The sequence below is a fragment of the Mustela nivalis genome (genome assembly GCF_964662115.1).
Source record: "Mustela nivalis genome assembly, chromosome: 10".
Classification (NCBI taxonomy): Eukaryota; Metazoa; Chordata; class Mammalia; order Carnivora; family Mustelidae; genus Mustela; species Mustela nivalis.
In genome coordinates this window covers 89,371,351-89,396,508 of record NC_139029.1, presented here as the reverse complement: position 1 = coordinate 89,396,508, position 25,158 = coordinate 89,371,351, and the positions used below count along the sequence as shown (strand labels likewise).

Here is a 25,158-nt window from a genome sequence, read left to right as displayed (position 1 = left end):
AGCCTCCATTTTTGATTGCACCTCATTAATAGCTTTTTTGATTTCAACTTGGTTAGATTTTAGTTCTTTTATTTCTCCAGAAAGGGCTTTTATATCTCTCGAGAGGGTTTCTCTAATATCTTCCATGCCTTTTTCGAGCCCGGCTAGAACCTTGAGAATTGTCATTCTGAACTCTAGATCTGACATATTACCGATGTCTGTATTGATTAGGTCCCTAGCCTTTGGTACTGCCTCTTGTTCTTTTTTTTGCGTTGAATTTTTACGTCTTGTCATTTTGGCCAGATAAGAGTAAATGAAGGGGCAAGTAAAATACTAAAAGGGTGGCAACAACCCCAGGAAAATATGCTTTAACTAAATTAGAAGAGATCCAAAATCGTGAGTGGGGAGAAAGGGGATAAAAAGACGTTCAAAAAGGAAGAAAGAAAAAAAAAGAAAAGAAAAAAAAATTTTTTAAAAAAAAGAAAACACCTGAGAAAAATGTAAAAAAGAAAAAATATATATATTAGATAAACTAGTAAAAAATCGTTAAAAAAGAAAAAGGTAACAGTTAAAAAAAAAAATTTTACCCGAAGGCGAGAAGAAAAAGAAAAAAAGAAAAAAAAATGAAAAAGAAAAAATTAAATTAACTGCAAGACTAAAAAAAAAAAAAAATCACAGGAAAAAAGCCATGAGTTCCGTGCTTGGCTTTCTCCTCCTCTGGAATTCTGCTGCTCTCCTTGGTATTGAAACCGCACTCCTTGGTAGGTGAACTTGGTCTCGGCTGGATTTCTTGTTGATCTTCTGGGGGAGGGGCCTGTTGTAGTGATTCTCAAGTGTCTTTGCCCCAGGCGGAATTACACCTCCCTTACCCGGGGCCGGGGTGAGTAATCCGCTCGGGTTTGCTTTCAGGAGCTTTTGTTCCCTGAGCGCTTTCCGTAGAGTTCCGGAGGACGGGAACACAAATGGCGGCCTCCTGGTCTCCGGCCCGGAGGAGCCGAGAGCCCAGGGCCCCACTCCTCAGTGCGCCCTCAGAGAACAGCGCCCAGTTACTCCCGTCTGCCTGACCTCCGGCCGCGCTCCGAGCTCACCGAGCCTGCGATCGGTTCAAGGTAACACCGAGCTGTGAGCTTACTGTCGGCTCTGTTTCTGTAGCCGGCTTTCCCGTTCCAATACCCGCAAGCTCTGCGACACTCAGACACCCCCGATCCTTCTGTGACCCTGCGGGACCTGAGGCCACGCTGACCCCGCGTGGGCTTCGCCCCGGTTTAGCCTCTGGACTGATGTCCCTCAGCGGAACAGACTTTTAAAAGTCCTGATTTTGTGCGCGGTTGCTCCGCCGCTTGCCGGGAGCCGGCCCCTCCCCCCGGGGTCTATCTTCCCGTCGCTTTGGATTCACTTCTCCCCCGGTCCTACCTTTCAGAAAGTGGTTGTTTTTCTGTTTCCAGAATTGCTGTTCTTCTTCTCTTCGGTCTGCCGATGGATTTTCAGGTGTTTGCAATCTTTAGATAAGCTATCTAGCTGATCTCCGGCTAGCTGAAGCAGTCTCAGCTTGCTACTTCTCCGCCATCTTGACTCCTCCTGTTTTGTATTTTTTTAGATTCCACATATAAGTTAGATCACACAGTGTTTGTGTTTCTTGGTCTTATTTCACTCAGCATAATGCCCTCAAGGTCCACCCATGTTATTGCAATTGGTGCAATTTCCTCATTTTTTTATACTGAATCATATCCCATTGTGTGTGCGTGCGTATCACACACTGCAACTTCTTCATGCATTCATCCATTGGTGGACATTGAGGTTTTGTCCATGTCTTGGTTATTGTAAAAATAATGCTGCTGTGAACATGAGGGTGCAGACTTCATTTTGAGTTAGTGTTTTTGTTTCTTTTGGATATATTCCGAGAAGTGGAATTCCTGGATCATATGATATTTCTCTTTTTAATTTTTTTAATACAAATTTTTTTAATTTATTTATTTTCAGCATAACAGTATCATTATTTTTTCACCACACCCAGTGCTCCATGCAATCTGTGCCCTCTATAATACCCACCACCTGGTACCCTGACCTCCCACCCGCCCCCGCCACTTCAAACCCCTCAGATTGTTTTTCAGAGTCCATAGTCTCTCATGATTCACCTCCCTTCCAATAATAAAACCGGGGGCATCATGTTACCTGATTTCAAGCTTTACTACAAAGCTGTGATCACCAAGAAAGCATGTTCTCTGGTTGGATTGCCTGCCTAAACCCCTCAGTTTGGAAATTCTGGAATTAGCTGAGGACATGCCATCTACCCAATTTTACGGGGTAGGAAGCCGAGTGGCATTCCTCACTCCTTCTTCCCTCTCCCTAATTCTGACTTGGTTTCACAGGTTGGTTTTAGCTCTTCCCTCTGAGGCTCACATTCATTTACCTGAATGGGGCACCATTCTTGGTGTTGCTGGGCTCTTCAGACCTTCTGCTTTTGCACGTGTTTTGGTATCCTTTGTCTGGAATGTTCTTCCCCCTTTATTCACTGAGTATGTGTCACCTCTGACAGCAGAGGTGCCTCATCTGCAACCATATCTCTTGGAATGTAATAGTATTCAGTTAGCAAATACCTATTGAATAAATTGATAAATATATTCGAGACCCAGTTCACATGTAGTATCTGTTGTGAACCCTTCCCTGACTTCTTTAGTCAGAGTTACTCTTCCCCTCGCTCCCACATCTGCATTCATCTGCTCTGTTGCACCTCTAGAATTACATGTGGGCATCCTGTGCTCTACACTTGACTATGGGAGAGTCCTCGGGTCTTCTCTAGTCTATGCATTCTTAGCACTGAAATGTCTGGGCCTCTGTAGGTCCTTAGTAAACGTCTGCTGGGTGAGTGGATGATTGGACAACTAACCCTAAGACAAATTTTTCTCAGAGCAGAGTTCTCTGAAACGTTTGTTACCACCAGATCGCTCTCCCGCAAGGCACCTTTCTTTCTTCTGGGTGTTTGAAACAGTTTATTCCTGTCAAAGGCCCAAATAATCCTTCATGACAAACATAGACAACCCGGTGATTCAACCTACTTTGAAAAATGATCCAAGCTGTAGAGTGACATTTACAGTTACAGTGTTCTTATTTTTGTGCATATCAATTTATCATATTCTATCTGCACAGGCCCAAGAAACATGATAAGAGCTGGCAGGATTGAAGGAGTTGAATTTCTTTTTCTGAGAAATATTAGTGCTTCTTTCTAACATATCTCAATGTATTAATCTCAGTTCTTTGGGATTATTAGTAATAGAGTCTATAGAAGTCTTGAACTGAAAGGGGAGACGTGAGGAATAGGAACAGAACATGTGATAGGTGGAACCAGCTCTTTCTACTTGGACTGAATGGGTTTATGATATTATATGAAGGGTTTAGGAAAAGTACATCGGTCCATCACTGTGTATGTTCTCCTGGGAATTTTAAAAAAATAGGGATGGTTTTCAACTACCAGGAGCCCAGCAGATTTCAAATGGTGTTTAAAAATGCTGACATTTCTTTAAACAGAATACAATCAAAACAGATCATCGCAGCATCTGGCTGAAGAGGGGACCTGTGGAGACCCTCTGAGTGGGAGGGAAGGAGCAGGGTTGGAAAAACCATGGTGTCAGGCATCGGCAGTAATAACCCTGCAGAAACTGTTGCTTTTAAAAGACACCTTTTAAACTATGAGATCCTTTCCAACTCCTCTGCCTTTGCCATATTAGACCCCTTAATACAGATGATTAACCTGAGGCCTCAAAAGAGGATAAATGGGGGCAGTAGGATAGAGTGACTGAAACACATAGAATGTGAGACGGACTCCGTTTTAAATCTGGATCCGGCAGGGACTAGCTGTGTTTTCATGGGCAAGTCAAATAAATACCATTTAGTTCTCTCGACGTCCTTATCTCTGTAATGGATTAAATAATAATGCTTACCTGAAAACGCAGTGAATACTGGGCCTGGGCCAACTACCTGAGATGGTCTATACAGAGTGATCATTTCTGTGCGTGCACATAGCAAATACCAGTGAATGTTAACTGTCGCTGCCATCCTTGGTGGGTCCTGTTGTTGGGCATTGTTCTCATTAGGAAGGAGAAGGCTGTAATGTAAGGCCTTTTGATTCTTCTCGTGAATCCCGTTCTATTTCCTCTCTGGATTTTCTACTAGGCTGTATGTAGGTATTGCATTTACTGCATGATAGAAAGTGACCTGGGTATCATACCTTTGTTTCAGTGAAACGCATGTGGAGGATGAAGAAGGTCTCTACGACTGTGTTTATGGGGAAGATGAAGGTGGAGAAGTCTACGAGGACTTAATGAAAGCCGAGGAAGCACATCAACCTGTATGCTCCCACTTGCCTTATGTTTCGAGTTACTTCGAGTGTTTTATTAGGACAGTGATTCCTTGCAAGACTGATTCCTATAATTATTTATGTAACTTCTGCTGGAATCGTTTTTTGGTTTTCTTTTTACCTTTGTTAGCTTTTAACTATATAATCATGACTTACTGCATTCGGAAACACATGGGCATGACATTTTGCAGTTCAGAACAACCATAGGGAATCCCCGGTCTCGTCTTTCGATTTTCCTTGTGAAAAAAGCAAGTTTGAAAGAGAGATGGTATGCTGTGCACCTAAATAGTGGTTGAGTGGCAATAGAACATAATTCCAGGGAATCACAAAATTACGTTACCATGAAAGGAAATCTCTTGCAAAACAATTCAGTCTTCTTTAAATTTGGTGTAGCATTAAATATTAAATGTTAAAGAATAGTTCTTCATATTTGTTAGGGGTGTTAAGAAATCTTATTTTTTTCTTTTGTTTCACTAAAGGGTTCCTAGAATTTTTAGTGTTTTATAAACTTAGTTTCAAATGTCATCATAGCGAGTGTCCCCAAAGGTTTATCTGCCATTAAAATATCTAAAACATTCAGAAAGAATTACTTCAAATTTTTTCAAACACAAGATTGTGTAAACACAAGATTACTGGGAGCCAAGGAACTGAAAAGCCAGGCTATTGAAGGATCACCTGCACATATGCCAAGATTGCCAGAAATGGACATTAGAGTGATAATGGAAAACAATAATAGCAGGCCAAGAACTAAAATTCTCAAAGAATGAAGAGTATGAGCCATAAATTGCACAAGTACATAATCTCAGTGATCTAGAATCTTTACAAGGCATTTGAAGGATATTTTGTATCACTCCTATATTTCCAAAATATTTTCATAATTTGAAAAAAATGGTCAGTTGCTTAGGGTTTTATGAATGTAGTCTTTTTTTTTTTTTTTAATACAAAAGCCTTATCTTCATCAGCTGGATGGTGGTTTAGTTTTTTCTAGTGTTTTGATGAATTTCCTCAGCTCTCTCTCTTTATAGTCTTGCCTTTAATAAAAGGCTGGAGGCTTGTCCAGTGCCCCACATAGGGAACAGTGGCTTCCATGGGATGGAAACCGGATACCTGGTCTGTGTTTAATAAATGTAATGAATGTACTTAACCCACTGTGTGAGTTGACAGACTGCCGGCGGCAGGACATTGAGTATTTCTAGGTGACAGAGTATTATCTGTACTGCCTAGAATTATCATCTGCTTTGGGGACCAGCAGATTCTTCAGTGTCTCCCAAGGGCAGTTCTTCATTCAGCAGGCAGTGCTGGGTCATTTATTGGGGACAGGCTCTATTTTTTTTTTTAAAGATTTTATTTATTCATTCAACACAGAGAGAGAGATCACAAGTTGATAGAGAGGCAGGCAGAGAGAGAGGAGGAAGCAGGCTCCCCGCTGTGCAGAGAGTCCGATGCGGGGCTCAATTCCAGGACCCTGAGATCACAGCCCGAGCTGAAGGCAGATGCTTAACCCCCTGAGCCACCCAGGTGCCCCTACTGGGGACAGGCTTAACAGCAATGATCATTTAAATGGGTAGGGTCCTTCTTGTATACTCCTTGAGGTGTTATGTGCCTTACCAGGTTATCTCATTGACACTTCCTTGGGGTTAGAACTAGAATTCTCTCTGTGTTGTAGATGAGATAACTGAGACCCAGAGACAATAGGTAACCTGTTCATAAAACAAGCTAATAATAGAAAAACTGGTATTTGAACCCAATTCTGTCCAAGTCCCATACCTTTGATCTTCATGTTATGCTCTAATACCTCCAGTCTTAACACTAGTGAGCCAAACACCAAGATGTTAACTCTTAAAAAATTATTTTAAGGCTTTTATTTATTAAATATCCTTTTGTTATTTTGCAAGTATTTCTACAGCACTTGTGAAGTATGCTGTACATTAAGAAAACTGTATCACGGGGCGCCTGGGTGGCTTAGTGGGTTGGGGCCTCTGCCTTTGGCTTGGGTTGTGGTCCCGGGGTCCAGGGGTTGAGCCCCGTGTCGGGCTCTCTGTTTGGCGGGGAGCCTGTTTCCTCCCTCTCTCTGCCTGCCTCTCTGCCTGCTTGTGATTTCTGTCAAATAAATGAATAGAATCTTAAGGAAAAAAAAAAAAAAAAGAAAACTGTATCACACCATGTGTGATTATTTCCAGGTTCAGTAATGAAACAGATAAAATAACGAAAGAGATGTTTTCAATATAAAGAGTGTCCATGCTCAGAAGTTTTTTTTTTAATCATTTAAAACTTTCATTTACATTGTTCAAATTTTTAAGAACAGATACTTCATAAATGCAATAAATGTATCTTTCAGTTATGTCTTTTATTAGAATGGAAAGCCTAAGAAAGTCAATGATTTTGAGCACTTTCTATAGACTGCTAGAAGGATTAAGACATATGTTTGATTAAATAATTTTTGGTAATTCTAATTGCAGAAATGTCCAGAAAATGATGTACGAAGTTGCTGCCTAGCAGAAATTAAGCAGACAGAAGAAAAATACACAGAAACATTGGAGTCAATAGAAAAAGTAAGTTGTCAGGTGTTATTTTTGATGCCCAAGTACTACACTTTCGAGTTAATATGGAAGACTCACTGTTTCTACTGTGTGTGTGTTTTCTACGTTTCAGTAGAACTTTGTATTTAAAGATCTCAAAGCAGATTTATTCATTCCACAACTAGCTAGTGATTTTTTAGTATTGCAATGGCACGGTGTTAGAGGGCAAGGATATAGCAGGAAACACAACAAAACTCTGGTTCTCGTGATCCTCTCTCTCCCATGGGAAGGTTTATCCTTTAAGCAAATAAGTGTGTCAGGTGGTGATAAATTCTCTGAAGAAAAAATCAGTCAGGAAGAGAGGACAGAGAGTAATGGGGGTGGGCTGATTTTATTTTATGTCAAGCGATAATGGAAGGTCTGTGGTAGGATCACATTGAAGCAGATAACTGAGGGAGTTGAGGGAGCAAGCTGTGCCAACATCCCAGAGAGGACAGTTCCTGGAAGAAAGGCCCTCAGTGGAGACTGTGTTCCACATGTTTCAAGAAGAGCAGTAGCCCAGGTGGCCGACGCAGCATGAGGGAAGAGAAGCAGTGAATGTGGAGAGCTGGTGAGCCGTGGCACCCTGTAGGGGACATAGAGAATACCAGCTCGAAGCTGGAGCACGTGAGAAGAAGAAGGGGCATGATCTAATGGAAGTTTTTCCACAGCTCATGCTGACATTTTGGGAGAAAAGTTAGAAGGCTATTGACAGAATATGATAGTATTTATAGAGCTGCTGAGGAATGGTCAGATTTTGAATAAATTTTGCAAGTAGAGCCAACTGGATTTGATGATGAATTAGGTGAAGGATGTCAGAAAAAGAGAGCAATCAGGAATGTGAGATTCATAGCATGAATAACTGCCGGAGTGGTAAAGACTGTCACCGATATGGGGAGGACAGGTTTGGGAATCAAGAGTCTGTTGGGACATACTAAGCTTGTAATACCTCTCAGCCTCCAAAGGGCTGTGCTGAGGGAGTTAGATATATGAGGCTGGTATTAAGGGGAAAAGTTGAACTGACAAATACATTAGACCATTACCAGGATGCAATGGAATCTATAAAGTCATGGTGTTGATTGACTTCATGAATGTTGATAGAGGAGAGGTTTGAGGCCACCCCTGGCAACATCCACATTTAGAGGTCAGGAAAATGAGAACGAGGAGAAAGTTTTGGACATTTAGGAAAAGCACTGAAGGTGTGGAAGAGTTGTTTGGGAGGGGTGTTGGAGTCAATTGACCAGGGAAATGTAGTAGGGTTATGCAGTACCACAGGCTCAGTTGAAAATTAGACCATCAATCTGTTCACGTTTACCTTCTTAGGTACATGCTTACCATATATAGCAAGCTAGATTTAACCAGAGTTTTCTTCTTTCAGAAAAGCACAGTGGAAGAGGAGAGTGGAGGGAACAGTTCTTTTTTTTTTTTCTTTAATTTTTTAAAACATTTTATTTATTTATTTTACAGACAGAGATCACAAGTAGGCAGAGAGGCAGGCAGAGAGAGAGTGGAAGGGAAGCAGGCTCCCCACCAAGCGGAGAGCCCAATGTAGGGCTCCATCCCAGTACCCTGGGATCATGACCTGGGCCAAAGGCATAGGCTTTAACCCATTGAGCCACCTAGGCGCCCCTGGAAGGAACAGTTCTATGCAAGGAAGTGATTCTGATGATGGTTTATGGAGTGTAAACTGGGTAGGAAGGGAAGTGAAGACATGAGAGACACAGGGCGTTTAGTGGATTGGCAGATCCCAGTGGTGTTGAAGAATTCCTTGGAGGAATGAGCTATCAAGGTAGGGGGTAGTGGTCAGAGAGTTGATTGTTTGAAAATAATACTATAGAGCCTTACAGTTGTTGATGTGAGAAGGTTTTTGGGATGTGACCGCCAAAGTAGGGAGCTGAGCTAGAATGGAACACAAGATTACTGGAAGTCAAGGAATTGAAAGGCCAGGCTATTGGAAGGATCAGCTGCACATGTACTGAGATTGCCAGAAATGGACATTGGAGTGGTAATGGAAAGCAGTACGACAGGCCAAGAACTAAAATTCTCAAAGAATGAAGAGGATGAGCCATAAATTGCACAAGTACATAATCTCAGTGATCTAGAATTTTTTTTTAAGATTTTATTTATTTATTTGATAGATCACAAGTAGGCAGAAAGGCAGGCGGAGGGTAGTGGGGAGGGAAGCAGGCTCCCCGCTGAGCAGAGAGCCCGATGTGGGGCGCAATCCCAGGACCCTGGAATCATGACCTGAGCCGAAGGCAGAGGCTTCAACCCACTGAGCCACCCAGGCACCCCAGTGATCTAGAATCTTTACAAGGCATTTGAAGGATATTTTGTATCACCCCTGTATTTCTAAAATTTTGCCTTTTTTTTTTTTTTTTTTTGCCAATTCAGCCAATAGTGTTCTTTTTTCTTACTTTTAGAAGTATTTATTGCTGAAGCCTTTTAGTCTATACTTTAAATGTGTTAACTGTATTATGTCTTTATATCTCTATTCAAGAATAAAATCTTTAAGAGTTTCTGCTTTTTTCTTGGTATTCATTATTTGGATAAACAATTGACTTTGAATAAATATTATTTGTTGATGAAAAACTCTTAGGATAAGTTGTGCTTAATTATTACTTCTCTGTTCTATCTTTGTAGTATTTCATGGCACCACTAAAAAGATTTCTGACAGCAGCAGAATTTGATTCAGTATTCATCAACATTCCTGTAAGTACAAAGATGCTAGCTAAAGTTGTATTATAAATTATACACAATATATAAATTATATATAATACATAAATATGCATTATAATATATAAATTATATATTATAATATATGAATTATATATATTATATATACATTACAACATATGAATCATATATATACATCTATATATATTATATATTATATATAAATTATATATAATAATGTATATAAATTACATATACATTATAATATGTATAATATGTATAAACCATATAACTTATAACTTATAATTGTGTTATAAATTCTATGAAATCCCTGTCTCTTGTTGGGTTCCAGATTCCTCTTTTAATATTTTCCTGTGTACTTTAGGAATTTTAGCTCTATTTTTTGCTTCCTGAGTTCTTATATCCTTATTTTCCAGAAATAAAGGATATGTCATATCATCAACCAAAGTCAGTTGAGATGCAAGCCGAGCACACATGGATAAGATTCATGTATTATCCTTAACTGCTTGTCAGGAAGAGGTGGTCTGATTCAAGGAATCCCTGGTGTCACCTTCTGTCTGTCCTGTGGGATCCTCCTTATGCCTCACTCCTTGCTCTCTTGCTACTCCAACCCTTCAAGCCTATCCTATAGATACTGCCCTGAGGGCATCACTCTGCTCTGTGGTGCTTTCTTCTTCCACTTCTAGCTGTGCTAACCTTAACTCCTGTCTCTGAAATACACTACATCCTTATGATGTAAGAATCCATTTTAGTGGTTCGAGGTGAGGAGCTTTTTTCCACATTTATGTAAGCGTTTCCAATTTCAGACCCCCTTAGAATTATCTTATAATCTTAAAGGATAGTTACCTAGAAGCATAGAAACAAACCAAATGCTGTGCCAAGCAAGGGCATACTAGGCAAGATTCAAGTTCTTAAATGTCTCAAACTGGCTTGGGTTGTAAGAGATAGCTCGTGGATACACTATATAAGCTTTTGTGCACAAGCTTGCTTGTTGTACCTAAAAGTTCCCTCCTCTTTTGGTTCTGTTACGCTCAGTGTTGATGTGCATCTGTCAGTTAGCAACTATTGTCCTTGTCCCTGATTTTGGCCAGATGAAGAAACTCTCTTTGATTCATAGCATAGCAGGAAGAAAGATGTCATGACCACAAGTGAATATTTAGCATAAAGCAAACCACACATTCTAGGAAGATGAGGATCTTGACCCACCTTACCACTGTCACTGGAACACAGGGCACATTTACAGTCCTTAATCTTATGGCTTCAGCCTGCTCTCCAGCAAATGGACGGGGCCAACATATTCCTGTTTCCTTCCCACCCTGCTAAGGAAAAAGCTTGTGGTGAAGTCAGTGTGTGCCCCAAGCTACAGGGGAGGGATAATGGGAGAAATGGCACCTTGATTAGAACTTCATTTCCTGGCTGTGATGTGTATTTCCTGCCTGACTGAAAATTACTTGCTTATCAGGAAAAAAGTGAAATCCTGACTTCTGAGTTGCTCTAGCAAACTGCCTCGTACAATTCATCTGCTCTTTATTTATGCCATTAGTTGTCTGGTTTCAAGTAATTTAGTGTGATTATTGTTAGCTTAGCACCGGGACACCACTAATTGACCAAAGTACAAATCTACATTTTTATGTCCTAAGGATGTGAATCATTACTTTATTCCGTCAATAAAACATTAAGCACTTGGATAGTTTTATTTAAAAAATTAAAGTGATTATAATGAAATGAGTGTACATATTTTTATACAAGGAATACATTATCCTTTAATAAGTCGTGAGATAATTTTTTCCCCCACAGGACACGGACGATTCAAGTCTGATCTGAAACTACTGTTTTCTCTGTACTTGGCCCGTGTCTCGGCCTCGTCTTCCCTTGTCTTCCCTCCCCTTCTCCCCTCTCCTCTCTCCTCTCCCCCTTCTCCCCTTTCTCTCCTCCCTTTCCCTCTTTCACTTCCTCCTCTCTTTATCGGTGGTGGCATGTTTCTCTACTGAGAGCATTCAGCAGATCCTTGAATAACAAGGCTAGCATCGATACGGATTTTCAGTTTGGGCGATGCATTTATTTATTTATTTATTTATTTATTTATATATGGTCCTGATTTATAATTTCCGTTGACGTGCTTTTTGGTTTTTTTCCTTTCCTAAGGAACTTGTGAAAGTTCATCGGAACCTAATGCAAGAGATTCATGATTCCATTGTAAATAAAAATGACCAGAACTTGTATCAAGTTTTTATTAACTACAAGGAAAGGTAACTTTTAACTTTTAAATGTTGTGGCTATCAGTTTGTGATTATAGTGGGGGTTAGTATTAAAATTGCTCATAAATACCTATTACCACTGTCCATTCAGATAATGCTTGGGTGTGGGGTTATGGACATTGGGGAGTATGTGCTATGGTGAGTGCTGTGAAGTGTGTAAACCTGGTGATTCACAGACCTGTACCCCTGGGGATAAAAATATATTATATGTTTATAAAAAATAATTAAAAAAAAAGATAATGCCTGGGTAATAATTAGAACATGGGGCAGTTAATCTCAGCGAAGTAGTTTGAGTTCTATATATGTATCAAGAAAAAGGAAAAAAAACATAAACAAGGATCCATAGTTTTGTACTCTAAGTCAGAAGGTTCAGGTTCTTTATCAGACCCTTTACCCCTGAGTTCTGTAGTTTTCAGGAAGTCATTTTAATTCTCTGAGCCTCCTTTTCTCCATCTGTAAATGTTTAGGGGTAGATTGGCTGGTGCCTGTGATTGTTCCCACTCTGATATTTTATAATTCTCTCTTTAAGGCACTTACCCTTTCTAAGTTTGGGGAAAAAAAGAAAAAAAAAGTCTTCTGAACAACTCATGTGAGTTGAAGTACCAAGAAATTTCACTTAAAATGTCATTCTCTCTTTTTAAATCAAGCACTTGTAGTTCCTAGTGCTAAGAAGTGGCTAATGAATTGCTTTGCATCAACAACAGTTGGATAAACATGAGCTCATTAGTGGTTTTTTTTGTCCCCAATGGAGAATTAAAAGAAACAATAAATTACCCAAGCTTTTTGTAAAATATCTATATTACTCCACAGTTCCCCATCCTCACGAGGCCTCACACTCCATGCGGTACAAATTCTCTTCCATCCCTCACCATTTAGGCCTCTCGTTCGTTCCCAATTTTCAGATGGTGTGTTTTCCTTAATTAAAAAGCAGGAAAGAGCAGGAGGTTTATTAATGAGGGGAGACATGAGTAGTGATTAAATAAAATTGGAGTATAAAGTAAAACTATTTCTGAGTGTGCATAAACAGTAAAAAGTTGATCTTTAATGGGAACATAAACCAAAATTTTTAATTTTGTTCTTGTAACATTCATGTGTACTCCCAAGTTCAGAGTCATTAAACCAGTGTGTAAAAATCTACCTAATAAAATATGTATGTGGAATTAATCATATTCAAATTTAGAAATAAATAATACCCTTTTAATAGTAAAATATGAGTGACCCTTATTGTGTGACTGTACGTGTGGTATGTATTTAAGAGAAATGAGAAAGCCGAGGTTTGGAGAGATGACAGGTAGTTTGCCCTGGATCACATAGGTAGTTAGAAACACAGGACAGGCGAGATTTGCTCTGTTTCTCTCCAGCTGTGGCTGTAAATACGTGAAAATTTTGTCTCTTCCCCTTCTGCTTTATTCTGGCTTTTTTTCTCCTGCAAAATCTCTCTTCTTTTTCCCTTTCAGGTTGGTTATCTATGGGCAGTACTGCAGTGGAGTGGAGTTGGCCATCTCGAGTTTAGACAATATTTCTAAGACAAAAGAAGATGTAAAACTGAAATTAGAGGTACATGTTTATTTTTTGTTGATGAAATAAAGCAAGAGAAACCTCAAAGCAAGGGGAGGGAGATGGCAGATGGGCACAATGGGTGAAGGGGAAAGGGAGGTACAGCCCTCTAGTTATGGAATAAATAAGTCCCGTAAATACAAGGCACAGTGTAAGGAATGCAGTCAGTGATACTGTAACAGTGATGTAAGGAGAGAGATGGCAGCTGTGCTTGTAGTGAACACAGCATTGTGTAGAAACTTGTCAAATCACCAAGTTGTACACCTGAAACGAAGGAAACATTGTCAACCATACCCCGAAAAAGAAAAAGAACAAAAACAGATGTATTCCTTTTGAGATCTGTGCAATAATAAATCTCCCCATGTATTCTAAATATAATTTCATCACAAGTTTATAAAATATTTTCATAGCTAGCTCTATAAAATAATGTGATAGTAATAATAGAACAGTAGTAAAATCTACAACTTACGGCTCTGTTTTACATACATTATCTCGTTAGATCCTTATGACTCTGTGAGATACGTGCAATTAATTTTCTTCCCTTATGGATGAGAATGCTGAAGTTCAGAGAGATTATGAGTCATTTGCCTATGGTCACCTAGGTAGGAGATACAAGAAAAGTAAGATATATGAGAGATAATGTACATGTAGATTAAAAATGGTTATTAGAAATATAAGACATTTAGGATCAGGTGTGTTAAAAAGGGCATGCATATTGCCTATAAGAGAGAAAATGAGACAGACATAAGTAAGATTAAGTTGTCGTGTGACAACAAGTAATTGAGCTCCATGAGTAAGACTGATCACTTCAGTATGGGTAGAATGTGGGAAATTTCTCTGGAATTTGGAGTTAGGTCACTAAAGAATGGGGTGAGTCTTGACAGGTGAGGTTCTAAGGAGAGCATTCTGACCAGATGGGTTGGGAAATTTTGAGAAATGGAGAGTAGGTCAGAATAAACAGAGCACATGGTAGCAATAGAAAAGAAATCTGGAGATTGTGTTAAGTTTTTGTGTTTTTCTTGTATATCATTTTTTCCCCCCCACAGGAAGAGTTTGTACTTTCAAAGAACTTTTGCAAAAGATTATTTATATGTTATATGAATTGTCATCCCAATTACATTTTCCATATGTTTGGATTTTCTTTTTTATTTTATTTTATTTTATTTATTTATTTGACAGAGAGAGAGAGAGGGATCACAAGTAGGCAGAGAGGCAGGCAGAGAGATAGGGGGGAAAGCAGGCTCCCTGCTGAGCAGAGAACCTGATGTGGGGCTCAATCCCAGGATCATGACCTGAGCTAAAGGCAGAGGCTTAACCCAGTGAGCCACCCAGGCACCCCTGTTTGGATTTTCTTAAATGTTGGGTAGAGATACATCATCAACTCTTAAATGGCTGTGTTTGGCTTAGTTGACTCTCTCGTGTCCCCTTTGCTGTCTTGTTCTATTTAGCAATGAGGTCAGGTGATGAAAGGGAAAAAAGAGGCACATGATTTTCAAAATAGAACTTTGATTGTTTTAGCATATTTGGTATGGTTTCATAACTCCCACAATGGGGAACTTGTTTAGAAAGTTTACACGTCAACAGGCTCTCGAGTAACCATGCTAACTCTCTATCAAGGATCTTTTTCCCTGACTTCTTATACTCCTTTGATGATGCAGACTTTATGTGTGCTGGTGATTTGAATCACTGCTGAATAATAACCCGACACCCTCTTAGTGTAAAGGTTTCCCTCTGCTCTTGGGAGAACAGAGCCTCAGAAGCATAGCGCTATAAGCCAACTTGACTCAAATTAAAATAGGATGCTAAGATAAAACTTTACAACTTACACAACTAGTTCTTAACTAGTTGAGGAGTTTTTTTTATTTTTAATTTTTTAATTAATTTTTTTTTTTTTTTTTATTTGAGAGAGAAATTGAGCAAAGCAGGGAGGGGAGGGAGAAACAGGCTCCCAGGTGAGCAAGGAGCCTGATGATGTGGGGCTCCATCCCAGGACCCTGGGACCATGACCTGAGCCGAAGGCAGATGATTAACAGACTGAGCCACCCAGGTGCCCCATAGAACAGTTTTGTTTTGTTTTGTTTTTGTTTTAAACAAAGGTATGAAACTCTGGCTCAGGATGGGAGTCTACAAGTTGTCATTCAAACCTCCATTATACTCAGCATTGTTTGGATGTTCCTCTCCCTTCCTTCAGAGTCACTGTCAAAGCCCTGCCTATGACCTGCTCTGGCAACATAGTTTGTACGATATAGGTCACTCTCTGTCTGAGGGAAAGAGAGAATCTCCAGCTGAGATTGGAAGGTTTAGGGTAAGGGGCTGCTAGGTCTCCTCTTTTGCCTGAAAAGTCAAGACTTCTGACCAGGGTCGTGATTTGCAAGTATTTATCAGACACTCCCTGTGACACCTCAGTAGATACTCTTTGCTGGGACTGTCCTGACATGACAAAGGGAAAGCTACCCTATTCTCCATGTGTCTCTGCCTCCTGCATGCCTTCAGTATTTTTTGTGGTTTTTTGAGCAAGTGTGTGGATGAGTGGGGGAAGAGGTGGAGGGAATGGGAATGAGAGAATCTTAAGTGGGCTCAAGAACCCTGAGATCATGACCTGAGCTGAAATCAAGAGTTGGGCACTTAATGGACTGAGCCACCCAGGCAACCCAGGTCTTCAGTTTTGTGGGGTTTTTTGCTCTTGGTGATTTTTGACTTCTTTTCTACTTTGGAACCAAGATAACCTACGGCGAAGGGTAACAGAGTCTCTTTGTCTTGTCCTATAAGCTAGCGCATCTCTATTCCTTTATTGTCTTCTCAGTTGGAATTGAAGTTCAGCTAACAAGCATGTGACTTCTACCGTTTATATACTTTCAGTACTAATAAGCATTTCACTCCTCGGACTCAGACCCCAGTTGTAGGAAATGCCAGCAGTGTTTGTTGTTGTTTTTTACTTCCTGAGCCTGTGACGTAGAACTTCAAGGAACTAATTCTTTCCGCAACAGTTTTAAACTGACTTCTATAAAATAACAAAGTGAATTTTTAAGTACAGCATTTCTTTCCCTAACACTATGTTAAGAACACACACACACACACACACGTATATATTAAGATACAACCTCAATTCCAAGGAACTTAAAATACAAGTAGGGAGATGAGCCTCATTCGTTATAATAATCTTAACAGTTTAACCTCCTATTTGAGACCCATGATCCAGAACTCTCCACAATCTGTAAAAGCAAAAAAATCAGTGGACTTAGGTGTTCTTCTCAGTGAACTGCAGCAATTGACAAGACATAAGCTAACATGTCCAGATGTGTCCCCAGTTCTTGGTTAAGACCTATAGTCAAATACTAATTAAGTTACTATGGTCATTAGAGCTAATGATGTTTACTTTATAGCTCCTGACAATATATCCTTCCATGTGCCAGAAAAGCTAAATGTGGACAAAGTGGAAACAAACTCATGAATAAAGCAGCATTTTCTTAAATGCAATTCTTTCTATGAACTAGAAAATTCCTTGGTCTGGGATGTGCAATTGTCTGAGGATTTTGGACTTAGTTTCTCCCTAATAATAATAATTTTATGGAAATTTGTTGTTTTTTTAAAACTAGGTCACAGGGGCACCTGGGTGGCTGAGTCATTAAGTGTCTGCCTTCAACTCAGGTCAGGATCCCAGGGTCCTGGGGTTTGAGCCCCACATCACGTAGTGCTCCCTGCTCAACAGGGAGCCCGTTTCCTACCTCTTCCATTCCCTGTGCCTATGATCACTTTTTCGCTGTGTCTCTGTCAAATAAATAAAAAAATATTTAAAATAAAGTAAAAATTACATCACAAGGGCACCTGAGTGGCTCAGTGGGTTAAAGCCTCTGCCTTTGGCTCAGGTCATGATCTCAGGGTCCTGGGATCGAGCCCTGCATCGGGCTCTCTGCTCGGCAGGGAGCCTGCTTCCTCCCCTCTCTCTCTGCCTGCCTCTCTACCTACTTGTGATCTGTCTCTTTAAAAAAAATTACATCACAAATATATGAGAAACAGTAAAATCAGAAAAGCGAGTTGTTCAAGGTTACATAGCCAAACCTTGTGATCTGAATTCATGCTTTGATATTTCAGAGTACTTTCCTCAAATTCGTAGTTAATGGCAAAAGAATGGACACAAGACAACACTATTTTTATATAAACTTTTAAGAAAGGAGATTTTTTTAAAAATTAGGCTTTTGAAACTTTGAATCCTATAAGTTTTATACTTTAGCAAATATTTAGAGTCAGTCTTTCCATTTCATTCAGTTTCACAGATTTCATTAAGCAACAACTAGATCCTTAAAGCTGTAAAAGATACATTGGGGAAGACACTGTGTACAGCAACAGTTAAAATGCTCACAAGGCACAGAGGGAGAACACAATTTTGATCAGGATTATCACAAAAGGCCTAGATGTATAGTTCTTGAAGAGGATGAAGAAATTTTGATGGAAACTGGACCAAACACATGGTGGTTGGGGAGAACAGAATGAACAAAAGGGAGGGGCATGCAGAAGAAGGCACATGACCAGTTGGATGAGTAGGGACTTGTTCCTGATGCCCGGCCCACAGGCCGGCTAGGGGGGATTAGTAGAAGGTGGAGCTGTAAGGGTGAGTAGAAGAAGACCCCAGAGGGCCATTAGAGAAAATAATTTTCATGCAAAATATCATTCTACTTGATGAATCATTTTAGAGTTGAAATGCTACAAGGTTTATTTGTCTTTTTGGATTTTAATTATATACTTACTATTTTTCAGAAAGGATTATTGAGGAGGAAAATAACAAGATATTTATTATATAATAAGAGTTTTGTTTATGGCCTCTGCGTCTTTTAATGCTTGCTTTATGACTTCCTTTGATAAAAATAACAAAGTTTTTAAAGAAGTTTTAAAAAAACTTTTCATTAGGAATGTTCCAAAAGAGCAAATAATGGAAAATTCACTCTTCGAGATTTGCTTGTGGTTCCTATGCAACGTGTTTTAAAGTATCACCTTCTCCTCCAGGTATGTAACTTAAAACTGTCAGTTTAGTTATTTGTTCATTTATTCATTTAACAGAGTATTCATGAAGCATCAATTATGCTCCGTATACTCTACGTTTGGGATGTATTCCCTTGCGATTTTTCAATGGTTAGTATAGCTTAGTGGGAAATAACAGAACAGCTGGAAAATTTTTCTTTTAGCAAAGATGATTCTATATCTTCCACAAAGTAACTTTTTGTGTCCTTCCAATAGAACTGGCTCAAAAAAAAAAAAAAAAAAACAAATGAACAACAACAACAACAACAAAAAACCGAGGCAAAACAAAAAGATCCCTTTAACCAGGTCTTCTTTGGTTAGCAGGAATCATTTATTAGACTCTCAGTGCTGCAATACCCCTGATTTTTGGCAGGTTAAGTGTTTAGGACTTTTTGCCTTATAACCATAAACTAAAAAAGAATTCTGTCACATTCCATGTTGCTTTCTGCTATAATAAATTATAATAAGACTACATTTATTTTGAAGTGATTCTTGTTATAACCACAAAGCTTATGGTTTCCACAGTTAGTCCTCTAATGAGGGTGGAGAGTCTTATAAATTTAATTTGATAGCTGTACCAAGAGGCTCATTAGTTCTGCTCCAAGGAAATGTCTTACAGTATTAGTCTGTCAACTCTGCTGATGCGTGTGAAATGTCATTTTAAAAAGATCTACTACCTGTATGTGAAATATAATTTTGAGTCTGCTGCGCTTTATACATCTCGTATATTAAATTCCTTGAACTGTAGTTGCGAAATTATTAGTAATCTCTATTTTTGTTCTACTGAGAAATCAGAAAAATTCAAACCCTGATTATTTCTTAAAAATGCATTAAAACATTTATGAGACCTAAACTCAAAGCAACTTAATCAAATTGGATTTTATGAAAAAATAATGAGGACTTAAGCAATCAGTCTCTAAGACATCATGAAACTAAAAACATGTCCAAAATAAAATAGTAATTTATTTTGTAACTTTGGAATAGTCAAATATCAATTGAAGATTTTAAAAGGTGCAGTTTTCAAGAAACATATGTTTTGGTCATTTATAAAGTTCTAGAGAGACTTTTATAAGTTTAAAATATGACTCTACTTTTTTGCAATTAGCAGGCTTTTTTCCTTAATCCCTCTTGGATTGTTTTATATTTTAAATTTCAAAAGAATGTTTAGTTTTGTGTATGGTGTAAAAGAATGGTTGAGTTTCATTCTTCTGTATATAGCTGTCCAATTTTCCCAGCACCATTTATTGAAGAGACTGTCTTTTTCCCATTGGATATTTTTTCCTGCTTTGTAGAAGATTATTTGACCACAGAGTCAAGGGTCCATATCTTGGCTCTCTATTCTGTTCCATTGCTCTATGTGTCTGTTTTTGTGCCAGTACCATGCTGTCTTAGTGATCACAACTTTGTAATAGACTTTGAAATCAGGCAACGTGATGCCCCCCGGCTTTGTTTTTCTTTTTCAACATTTCCTCGGCTTTTTGGGTCTTTTCCAGTTCCATACAAATTTTAGGACCATTTCTTCCAGCACTTTGAAAAATACACAAAGTTGAACTCAAAATGGATGAAAGACCTCAATGTGAGACTGGAATCCATCAAAATCCTAGAAGGGAACATAGGCAGTAACCTCTTTGACCTGGGCCACAGCAGCTTCTTTCAAGACACATCTCCAAAGGCAAAGGAAACACAAGCAAAAATGAACTTTTAGGACTTCATCAAGATAAAAAGCTTCTGCACAGCAAAGGAAATAGTCAACAAAATGAAGAGGCAACCCACGGATTGGGAGAAGATATTTGCAAATGACACTACAGACAAAGGGCTGATATCCAACATCTATAAAGAACTCCTAAAATTCAACACACAAAAGACAAATAATCAAGTCAAAAAGTGGGTGGAAGACAAGAACAGACACTTCACCAAAGATGGCTAACAGACACCTGAAAAAATGTTTATCATCATTAGCCATCAGGGATATTCCTATCAAAACCACACTGAGATATCACCTTACACAGTTAGAATGGCCAAAATTAACAAGGCAAGAAACAACAAATGTTGGAGAGGTTGTGGAGAAAGGGGAGCCCTTTTACACTGTTGGTGAGAATGCAAGTTGGTGCAGCCACTTTGGAAAATAGTGTGGAGGTTCCTCAAAAAGTTAAAAATAGAGGTATTAGCATTGTACACAATAGCCAAACTGGAAAGAGCTGAGATGCCCTTCAGTGGACGATGGATAAAGATGTGGTCCATATATACAACGGAATATAACTCAGCCATCAGAAAGGATGAATGCCCAACTTTTGCATCAACCTTGATGGGACTGGAGGAGATCATACTGAGTAAAATAAGTCAAACAGAGAAAGTCAATTATCATATAGTTTCACATACTTGTGGAACATAAGGAATAGCATGGAGGACATTAGGAGAAGGAAGGGAAAAATGAACGGGGTGGAAATTAGAAGGGGAGACAAACCATGAAAAACTGTGAACTCCAAGAAACAACCTGAGGGTTTTAGAGGGGAGGGGAGGTGGGGGGATGGGTTGGCCCAGGGGTGGGTATTAAGGAGGGCACATAATTGCATGGAGCACTGGTGTTATATGTAAACAAGGAGTCTTGAAACACTGTATCAAAAACTCATGATGCACTGTATGGTGACTAACATAACATAATAAAAAGTAGTAATAAAATATTTAGTTTTATGATTTTTTAAATAGGGAAATTTTTATTTGGGGTAACATATAGATTAAAAATTCTAGAAATGTTTTTCTATCTTGATAGTGTGGAGTGGAATTTGTCTAATGTTTAGACATTCGTTACATTAATGAGGTATGAATTTGAACATTTCCTACTTACTGCTGTACTTTAGTGGGGAAATAATTTTTGAAATACTTTATGGTTTGAAATCACAGATTTATAAAATTAGAGTATTTGAGAGTAGAGTATTTGAAACTTTGAGAATAAAATTGAAAATAGAAGTATGTGGACAAGTTTTTATACTTAACAAATCTGATGGCTATAAATCCTCTTTATAACTAGAAACACTACTGATACTAAATTCAGCAAAAAGTTTTGAGTGTCTTCCCTGTTCAACACATAGTGTTAGGCATTCATGATATAAAACAGCTCTTGCCTTCCCAGACTGATAAAGCTCACTGTTTAGATAGGAAAAATGAAATGTAAGCTTCCGGGTGCTATACAATGTGATAGGTATACAAAAAGCACAGAGGGAGTACAAATAAAGGCCTAGTTAATTGTGCCTGGGGAGGCTGGGGATTTCTGGGAGCCTCTGTCATAGAAAGCTTCACTGAGAAGTGATTCTTAAATTGGTTGTGAAGGGAACAGTAGGAGTTCAATAGAGGCATCAGAGAGGAAGGGCTTTCTAAGGAGAGCAAACAGCATGCCTAATGGGATCAGACATGAGAACATATTTTGAGAAATGCAGTTAATTTAATGTGGCTAGAATATAGGTTGTTTGGATGGAATGGAAAGAAATTGAAAGAGGTTTGCAGAATTCAGACCACGAAGGGTCTAAGAGGTATGGTTGATGACCTGAAGCTTTTGTGGGCATCACAGATGTCTAAATAGGATAGGGACAGGATCCAGTTTGTACATTAGAAACCTAGCTCTGATGTCAATAGAATGAACAGATTGTAGTCCAGAGAGGCTACAAGTCAGAAGCAAATTTAGAATAACCCAGGTGAAAAAGAGTATGGACTTGAACCAATGTAGTGGCAGTGAGGATGGTTTCCAGGGGTAAGATCAAAGTCAGTATTGCTAGAAGATAGTATGGGAGAGGAGCACCTGGGACACTTCTTAGGTTTTGGCTTAGGTGATTCCATTGGTGGGGGTGTCCTCATTCAATAAAACATAAACAGGAACCAGAGCAGGGTTGTGGGTGAAAGTGCCTTAAGTTTGGAATTGTTGGGTTGGGTGGGCTCGTGAGATACCCAGGTAGAACTGTTTAGTTGGACAGAAGATTTCTGGGACTCGGGCGTGCGTTCTGGGTTTGAGCACATTTCTTTGAGAGGGATTGTCTTATTAGGTGAACATTGACGTTATAGAGATGATTATGATAGAATTTGTAGAGTATGTATGGTAAGAATAACAGAAGCCCAAGGTAAAAATCTAGGGAATGGCAAATTTCAAAGGTACAGATAAAGAAGAAAGTATGAGAGATGGGTGAATCGGCAGAAATTTAGGATGGACTAACCACCACCACCAATAATAGCAACAAACAAAAGATCCTAATGTTCCTGAAGCTAGGAGAGAGGAGTAGTCATCAGAATCAGTTGACAATGAGGAGATCTTTCATGACATTTGGGAAGGATGTCATTGTAATGACGGGGAATAGAATTCAGGTTCATCTTTGAATGGAAAGTGTTTATAACCATTGTCTTATATCCTTTTGGTGTCTAGCTAGTGTTCTTAAAGTTTGAGATTTTTTATGGAAATAGAACCTAGTTAAATTGCATCCCATTTATTATATTATGGTGCAAATAGTGATAAAAATGGCTTATTTCTTAAAATTTTTTCTTTCTTATATTTTGGTTTTAATTGATGAAAGTAATACTGAATTGTATCTTCCAAATAGGAATTGGTCAAGCATACCACCGATCCTACTGAGAAGGCAAATCTGAAATTGGCTCTTGATGCAATGAAGGTAAGGTAAATGTATCATTAACTTCTTTGTATTTTTTATTCCTGCTTAAAAACAATAGAATACAAACTGTTAATACATATGCATTATATGCTGATATATTTTAATATATAAATATTTGTATAGTTTTGTATTTGGTGGGGAGAGATAGGTACTTATTAAAGATTTATTAATTAATTAATTTATTTATTTTAAAGGGAGAGAGTGTACATGAGTTGAGGGAGGGGCAGAGGTAGAGAATCTTCAAGCAGAGTCCTGAGCTGAGCACGGAGCCCGATGCAGCCTGATGAGGGGCTCGATCTCACCTGAGATCATGACTGGAACCAAAATCAAGAGTTGGACACTTAACTGACTGAGTCATCCAGGCACCCCAGAAAACTGGATATATATATATTTTTTTAATTTTATTTATTTGAAGAGAGAGAAGAGAGACCACAAGCAGGGGAAGCAACAGAAGGAGAGGGAAAAGCAGGCTTCCTGCTGAGCAGAGAGCCCTACTCAGGGCTTGATTCCAGAACCCTGATATCATGACCTGAACCAAAGGCAGAGGCTTAACCCACTGAGCCACCCAGGTGCCCTGAGAACTGGATATTTTTAACTGGAATAGATAGCCTTGCGTGGATTTAATTGTTAGACAAAGATACATAAAACCAAGAGGTATATTAAAATAACTTGTTTTTTATGAAAGTATGACAACTTTTATAACCACCAGGAATGATTTAATATAATGGTTTTATTTCACATTCTTTTTGTGGTTACTAATAAAATCCTGTTGGCTTGTGCAAGCAGCAGGTCAGCTGGTGACTTCAGAACACTGGCGTGACTTACTTTCCTCAAGTGAGGCTCTCTGCCAGGTTGACCTTCATGGATGTTGTACATCAGCACAGGTGGATTTCAGTTGGGGTCTCTATTTCTAGATAAATCTGAAATCAAGAGCTGTAAGTAGATAAAGGCAGACTTTTAAACATACTGGGTAATCTGTAACGCTCCAATTTCTACATTGTGCTGCACGTTGACTTTGAAAGAAATATTTACTCCTAACTTAAAACATAAGCCAATATTTGTTTTCAAGACAAAATGGTGATGTGACTCTATCAGAACAATGCTAATGGCTTCTCTGCGTCCCTCTGCCAGGGTCCATGAGGGCTCTGCTCTTTGGCTGATTTCAGGAGCCTGTCAGGAACCATCACACAATTATTTGTTATTCTTTTCCAAAGTCATACCAAGTTTCCAATTTTTAAAGAAATCCTTTATAGATACATCCTATGAAAAGTCAGACTTTCATTTAGAACAAAGTAAGGAACTGCTTTTTTGTCTGAGGTCTGTTCCTACTGTTGCAGATGAATTTAAGAGGGTAGAGAAAAAAGAACACCCAGAAAACAGGAAAATCTAGAGCACATATAATAAAAATAGCTACTTACAGTACGGAAAGATTAGCTAATGTTTCCTCAAATATGAGAAAAAGACATTTTAAAGTAGGTGAAGAAGGCACGTGGAGAAATGTGTCCCGCATTGTTTGTTCACTTTTAATTCATTTCAGTGCTCTGAGGTTTTTCTCATCCTCTTTGCTTCTCCTTTATGAACTCTAAAATTGAACTGGCGGCCAGACCGAAAGCTCTCCAGGAACTAAGACACCAACTGGTTGCAGGAAACAGTCCTGCTGCACTGGACTCACTGTCTTACTTTTAGTTACTTTTTTCTCCTGCTAATCCTTCATTGCACTATTGACCTTATTCTAACCCGTGTAAGAATGTGATTCTCTCAAGGTCAGTTATTAACATGTCTGGAATTTGCATTCTCCTGACCTAGTTTCCTTTTGTTGTTCTGCATGGTGGCAGATTTTGTTTGCTTTTGCTTTATATCCCTGTTCTTCTCAGAGGTGAGGTGAATGACAACGCCTTCGTCTGCCCAGCTGTACGGCAGACACTTCAAAACCTGCTTTTCAGTTGCAGCTTTGATTGATTGAATGTTCGTTTTATTGTCTTTGAAAAGTTATGGTGATTACTTTTACCGCTAATGAAATTAATGGTGCATTTTCTTTCAAACAGTTTTCGTCTTTTCTCCAGCCTTATCCTGACTTCCTTTTATAC

The 25,158-nt window shown here is 38.9% G+C and overlaps 1 protein-coding gene and 1 long non-coding RNA gene across 5 annotated transcripts in view; one reads left to right on the top strand and one right to left on the bottom strand.

The window, feature by feature from the left end:
- Window positions 1–25,158, top strand: part of VAV3 (vav guanine nucleotide exchange factor 3) — a 357,610-nt gene that overhangs the window by 165,894 nt on the left and 166,558 nt on the right. For all 4 annotated transcript variants that reach the window (XM_082688262.1, XM_082688260.1, XM_082688261.1 and 1 more), the window contains 7 exons: window positions 4,216–4,324; window positions 6,793–6,885; window positions 9,535–9,603; window positions 11,734–11,837; window positions 13,304–13,403; window positions 18,309–18,404; window positions 23,003–23,071. In XM_082688262.1, coding sequence (XP_082544388.1) covers window positions 4,216–4,324; window positions 6,793–6,885; window positions 9,535–9,603; window positions 11,734–11,837; window positions 13,304–13,403; window positions 18,309–18,404; window positions 23,003–23,071 — 640 coding nt within the window. The remainder of the gene's footprint in view (window positions 1–4,215; window positions 4,325–6,792; window positions 6,886–9,534; window positions 9,604–11,733; window positions 11,838–13,303; window positions 13,404–18,308; window positions 18,405–23,002; window positions 23,072–25,158) is intronic.
- Window positions 23,782–24,726, bottom strand: LOC309843085. The gene is made up of 2 exons (XR_014299937.1): window positions 24,490–24,726; window positions 23,782–23,991 (listed from the first exon to the last, which is right to left on the bottom strand). It is a non-coding gene; the product is annotated as an uncharacterized lncRNA (long non-coding RNA).